Raw genomic sequence first — 6,597 nt, 5'->3', positions numbered from 1 at the left:
CAGTTTGGGAAGAGAATGTAACAGTGACCCTTATGGGTAGACAGACAAGGCTGCCATCTATTCAGGACAACAGGAAGACATTAAATCCTAAATGATGTTTTTACCAAATCCTTTAAATTCTTTCTTCTTTTTAGAGAGAGAGTCTCACTCTGTCACCCTGGATAAAGTGCCCTGGCATCACAGCACACAGCAACCTCAAACTCCTGGGCTCAAGAGATCCTCTTGCCTCAACCTCCCACATAGCTGGGACTATAGGCGCCCACCATAATGCCAACAATTTTTTTTGTTTTTAGTAGAGACAGGGTCTCACTCTTGCTCAGGCTGGTCTCCAACTCCTGAGCTCAAGTGATCCACCTGCCTCAGCCTCCTAGGGTTCTAGGATTACAGGCATGAGCTACTGTGCCTGGCCATGAACTACTGGTTTTTAGTAAAATATAAGTTCCTTGATTACTAAAGATATCATTTGTGTTCATGAGGAAAAGGATAATATTAACATCTTAAAGAGTAAAAGGTTTTCAAATTCTTTCCAGAGAGAGAACAAGAGAGAAAACTAGAACATCAGAGACCTAAGATGGTTCACGGGTAAACAACAGCAACAACAATAACAACAACAAGACATAGAGGTGATAGAATTCTGCCAACAGGGGAAGAGTCCAGAAGGAAATGGCTAAGGCCAAAAACAATCACCTGAAACATAGACCTGGAACCTTTCCTAGGTGAAAGTTATGGAGTAAAATAAGACTTTTTTTTTTTTTTTTTGAGACAGAGCCTCAAGCTATCCCCCTGGGTAGAGTGCCATGGCATCACAGCTCACAGCAACCTCCAACTCCTGGGCTCAAGCGAGTCTCCTGCCTCAGCCTCCCAAGTAGCTGGGACTACAGGCACCCGCCACAATGCCCGGCCATTTTTTTTGGTTGCAGCCATCATTGTTGTTTGGCGGGCCCGGGCTGGGGATTCGAACCCGCCACCTTAGGTGTATGTGGCTGGCGCCTTAGCCGCTTGAGCCACAGGCACCGAGCCAAATAAGACTTTTATAAAGACAAGGAGAGAAAGAATAGAAAGCAAGTTAGAAATATTGGTCAACACATCAGGAAGCATTAAAAAGTGTGTGTGTGTTTATATACACACACATATATACATATATATGTACACATACATATATAAAAATTGTTGGCATTGTAGTGGGCACCTGTAGTCCCAGCTACTTGGGAGGTTGAGGCAAGAGGATCTCTTGGGCCTAGGAGTTTGAGGTTGCTGTGTGCTATGATGCCTACTGGCATATATATATGTATGTGTATATATAAAAACACATATATAAAGCATAGAGAACATAAGAACAATAAGATATGGCAGAACAAGGGGATTTGATTATGCAAAAGATACGTGAGTGAAATATGAAACTTCACTTACCAAGACTGTTGGACCTGGAAGGGGCAGAAAAGAAAAAGGGACCATTCCTGGAGGGGAATGAATACATCTGGGATGTTGAGAAATCAATAGCAATGTTGTAAAATGAGGGATAGAATAGAAGTTGGCAGAAGAGAGAAATTTGAGCAATATTGGTACTTAATTTTGAAAGTGAGGTAAAAAAGCATGAATTCAAGTCCTTCTTATAAACATAAGAGAAGAAGAAAAAGAACCAACCTGACCAAAGACCACTTTTTCTGAGAAAGAAATTGGGGGGAAAAAAAGATTTTAAAATGTTTAATTTGAAATATACTTTCCATCATACCAGGATTTTGGTGCTTTCTGGTGGGAATATCACAACATGTAGTGGGAGGATTGAGTTCAAGGAGAGAGTCTTAAAATGATTCTTAGAAATTCTGTGCCTTCTCTATAGTGGCTACAATATGCATTTAATATATCTACTCATAAATGCGTGCATTTAATTCTAGAGATGAGGTTGAATAGAGATTACATACTTTGGAGCTTTTTCTAGGATTTCTATTTTATCAGTTGTACAAATCCCATTAAACTAAATTATTTCTTAACAATAAGAATTTGATCTTCATTTAGCTTGTTTTTTCAGCATTCTAAAAGAAATCCACCCCCTACTGTCATCTATGACTTCTTGTTCCCTAGTTTCTATCTGAATTCCATTAGCTTTTTTTTTTTTTTTTTGCAGTTTTTGGCCAGGGCTGGGTTTGAACTCACCACCTCCAGTATATGGGGCCAGCACCCTACTCCTTTGAGCCATAGGCGCTGCCCAATTCCATTGGCTTTTATAGAAAATTATTGAGTTATTTAAGAAGGAGAAGTCCACAATATGTAATTTGTCCCTTACTATAATAGGATTTGTTCTGCTGTCCCCATTTAGGCTTTAAGAAATATGAATAATGCATTTACATATAGAGAATCAGAGAATTGAAAGAAACCTTAAACTAAAACATATTTAACCTTCTTATTTTATTTTTATTTATTTATTTATTTATTGAGACAGAGCCTCAAGCTGTTGCCCTGGGTAGAGCTCACAGCCACCTCCAACTCCTGGGTTTAAGCAATTCTCTTGCCTCAGCCTCCCAAGTAGCTAGGACTACAGGTGCCCGCCACAGCACCTGGCTATTTTTTGGTTGTAGTTGTCATTGTTGTTTGGCAGGCCTGGGCTGGATTCAAACCTGCCAGCTCTGGTGTATGTGGCTGGCACCTTAGCTGCTTGAGCTACAGGCACTGAGCTGTAACCTTCTTATTTTATTTGTTTGTTTTCTGTTTTTTTTTTCTTTTGGCCAGGGCTGGGTTTGAACCCACCACCTCCGTCATATGGGGCCAGCACCCTACTCCTTTGAGCCATAGGCGCCACCCTGTAACATTCTTATTTTAAAGATGAGGAAATTAAATCAGGACCCAATAAAAAAAATGACTGATCTAAGGCTACATGGTTACAGCTAGAGCCAAGATAAGATTGTGTGTTGTCTGAATATTTTCTTTCACTCTGTCATATTAACTATTAGGTAGGCTTTCTGCCTGCATTTTAAAAATTTCAGGTCTGAATGCCCTTATTAGGCCCCAAATCAGGACATACCAGAACCCATTTGTACAATCAAATCTACTGTGCACTTGCTAAGTGATAAGAGTGAAGAAAGTAGCAGCAACTTTAGCCAATAGTATGGTTTCACATTAAATTGTCCAGTTTGCTTTGTGGAGGTAGGCTAACCCCAGTGCTGCCATAAATGAATAGGTAAATGAGATTGACTTTCCAGTCCTACTTCCTGATGAACACTTCCCTGACAGGAAAGTGTAAGTCTAAGTTCTCTGTCCGGCATAGTCCCAGCCTCTAAGCTTAGCAGAAGATAGCATTTTGGATCTTTATATACATATATTGCTAATAGTATTTTATAATTCTTTATTCTGTTGGAGAATCTTCTAGGATTATAAAAATTACCATGATCCTTCTAGTTTTGCTTTTTGAGACAGAGTCTTACTCTGTCACCCTTAGTAGAGTACCATGGCATCATAGCTCACAGCAACCTCAAACTCTTGGGCTCAAGTGATTTTTTGGCCTCAGCCTCCTGAGTAGCTGAGACTACAGGTGCCCACCAGAACACCTGGCTATTTTTTAAGAGACAGAGTCTCATTCTTGCTCAGGCTGGTCTCGAAATCCTGAGCTCAAGCAATCCACCTGCCTCAGCTTCCCAAAATGCTAGGATTATAGGCGTGAGCCCCCATGCCCGGCCACATCCTTCTCATAAAGAACACTTGCCAGACAAATTTGAGGGCAACCTGGCAAAACAGTTCAAATACGAGGAAAGAGGATCATGTAAACAATAAGGAGTTAATCCAGGAAACTCTTGAAAGGAAAATAAGTAAAAATAGACAAGGATCACTTCTTCTACCCTAAGATCTGGGTCAGACAGATTCAATAGTAAAGGGTATTAATGAAGTTTATTCTCCCCTAAAATTGTATGCAGAGTGTTTGTATATAGGCCATTTGGTCATCATTTATTCCACTGTGTCTATCATATTGAGAAGCAGTAAAACCATGCAATCATATACATTGACCTTGTATTTTAAGTATGAGAAAATGAATAAATGTTATCAGTCTGGGCAGAAAGTTAGAGAGTAGGAGCAAAAGCTGGACACTATGAAGAGACAGGTTAAGAAATACTGTCTATGGGCTAGCTGACAATGGCTGGAGAAGAAGGAAAGTCTCCTTCCTTTCAACCACACATTCTTTCTTCTTTCTTCTTCCTTGAGGCTCACAGACCACCGGGTCTCTGGAAATCCATGTTTTCACAGGGAGGAAGTCGGAAGTAGTTAGAGCGACGAAGTCTCCTTGGGGGCAGACCAGCCATCTGACGGCAAAGTTCATCTAGGAAAGATGCAAGCACATGGGATGAGGATGCAGAAGGATAAGCAACCGGGTTCTTGTTTCAAGGGAAAGAGAAGACTTTGTGGTGAAAAGGTTGAAGAGAAAAACACCTGGGTTAAAACCTCTGCTTGGCCACTTAGTAGTTATTTACTGCTTACTAGAAAGTGTCTTAACTTTTATGAACCTCAGTATTCCTTTCCGTAAAGAATATATTTGAGAGTATTAAAATGAAATAATGTATGCAAAGTATGCACAGGTGGCCAGTAAATGTTAGTTTCCTTTGTATAGGTAGCTCCCAAATCTTCTAAACGTGGATCTATTACATAGAAAAATGAAGTCCAGTCATTCAATACACATTTAGGTGTTTACTATGGGCAAATAGCCAACTTTAGTAAGTCCCCTGAGATACCTGAATGTGCCTAGAGTCCCAAAGACTCATCCCCAATGTCAAGGTGCTTCCCTTGCAGGTGGCTTGCACAGAGCCAATGGGGGCAAGCCGCAAGTTTCCTTCTGCGAAATTAACTACAGCTTTTACTCAGGGACTCAGTGCAGAGTGAGCTGCTGAGTCAAAAGTGGCTGTGACTGTGGTGTCTTCACCAACCGCAGCCATCGTTCGGGGCTGGCCAGGGGGAAGGTGAGAAATGTTTTTGTTCCCACTGAGCATGGTCAATAACCACACACTTTGGACTCTTGTAATTGTTCCTATAACATCTTTTTACCTTCCTTCACGTCTGAAATTTCACAATAAGAAATGTAAATGGTTCTTGGAATTGGTGAACTGTTTATAATGTACCTGATTTCTAAATGTCTCAACTATTTTTTATTTTTAGCTCTTATCCAAACCTTACTGTCTCCAAATTAGTGTGGGGTATGGGCATGGCTGCCATGATAGCTGACTTAACCTTTTCTCTAGAACCCCAGTGAGTGATCTTTAAAACAGCCAGAGCTTCAGAAACCTCTCTGTACAGAAGAGGTTGGGATGGGGGGTTACAATCTAGTTTGAAACAATTTATAGGTACTTTTCTTAGCCCCCCTGCAAAACCAGACTTTAGATATATCAACTTCATGTCACTATTTACCCCTTTCATAAAATTTTTTTGCCAAGGGCAGCCCTATGGCTCAATGGGTAGGGCACCAGCCCCATATGCCAAGGGTGGTGGTTTCAAACCTAGCCCAGCCAAAAAGCAACAGAAAAATAGCCGGGTGTTCTGGCAGGTGCCTGTAGTCCCAGCTACTCGGGAGGCTGAGGCAAGAGAATCATGTAAGCCCAGGAGTTGGAGGTTGCTGTGAGCTGTGTGATGCCATGGCACTCTACCGAGGGCCATAAAGTGAGACTCTGTCTCTACAAAAAAAAAAAAAATTTTTTTGCCAATAAACACCCAGACATCATCTTACCTTTCATAGCTTCGTGTTCCTTACAGACAAGACGAGAGCAGATCTCATTATTGATGATGTACATACGTCGTAAACTGCACAAATCCCAATGTCATGGTCAAGAAAGGAGATAAAAAATCCTTGAGAGAAGAAAGGAGCCTACATCTTCCTTCTTTCCTTCCTTCCTTCCTTCCTTCCTTCATTCCCTCCCCTCCCTTCCTCTCCCCTCTTTTTTTCCCTCCCCTCACATCCCTCCCTCCCTCCCTTCCTTCCTTTGTTCTTTCTTTTCATTGCAATCTTGAGCTACTAGTTCAAGCACTCTCCTGTCTCAGACTCCCCAGTAACTGGGACTACAGGTGTAAGCCACCACACCCAGATAATTTTTCTAATTTTTTATAGAGACAAGGTCTTGCTATGTTTCTCAGTCTGGTCTCAAACTCCCGGCCTCAAGTGATCTTCCCACCCTGACCTCTGAAAGTGCTGGCATTACAGGCATGACCCAGGATGCCTCTTCAACTATTATATTTTCCACTCTTTTCTATCCTTCTCCAACTGGATTTCCTTAAATATTTCAGACTTCCTTTTTTTTTTTTTGAGACAGAGTCACATTTTCTTGCCTCTGGTAGAGTGCTGGGGTGTAACATATCACAACAACCTCAAACACTTGGGCTCAAGTGATCCTCTTGCCTCAGCCTCCCAAGTAGCTGGGACTACAGGTGCCTGCCACAACACCCAGCTATTTTTTAGAGACAAAGTGTTGCTCTTGCTCAGACTGGTCTCAAACTTGTGAGCTCAAGCAATTCACCTGCCCCAGCCTCCCAGAGTGCTAGGATTACAGGCTTGAGCCACCACACCCAGCCCTTCATACTTCTTTTTATCCTCAATAGAAGGTAGAAGATGAAATAGCATTAATTACT

At 41.5% G+C, this 6,597-nt stretch overlaps 1 protein-coding gene across 1 annotated transcript in view; it reads right to left on the bottom strand.

Moving 5' to 3' along the window:
• Positions 1–4,193: 4,193 nt before the first annotated feature.
• The window catches only part of MFAP5 (microfibril associated protein 5), an 18,584-nt gene continuing 16,180 nt past the window's right edge, over positions 4,194–6,597 (bottom strand). The window contains exons 7-8 of the mRNA XM_023517077.1: positions 5,702–5,775; positions 4,194–4,306 (exon numbers count right to left, since the gene is read on the bottom strand). Coding sequence (XP_023372845.1) covers positions 4,194–4,306; positions 5,702–5,775 — 187 coding nt within the window. The remainder of the gene's footprint in view (positions 4,307–5,701; positions 5,776–6,597) is intronic.

The sequence above is a fragment of the Otolemur garnettii genome, unplaced genomic scaffold, assembly GCF_000181295.1.
Source record: "Otolemur garnettii isolate 467f Iridium unplaced genomic scaffold, OtoGar3 scaffold00104, whole genome shotgun sequence".
NCBI classification, from domain to species: domain Eukaryota; kingdom Metazoa; phylum Chordata; class Mammalia; order Primates; family Galagidae; genus Otolemur; species Otolemur garnettii.
This window is presented reverse-complemented; position numbering and strand designations above follow the sequence as displayed.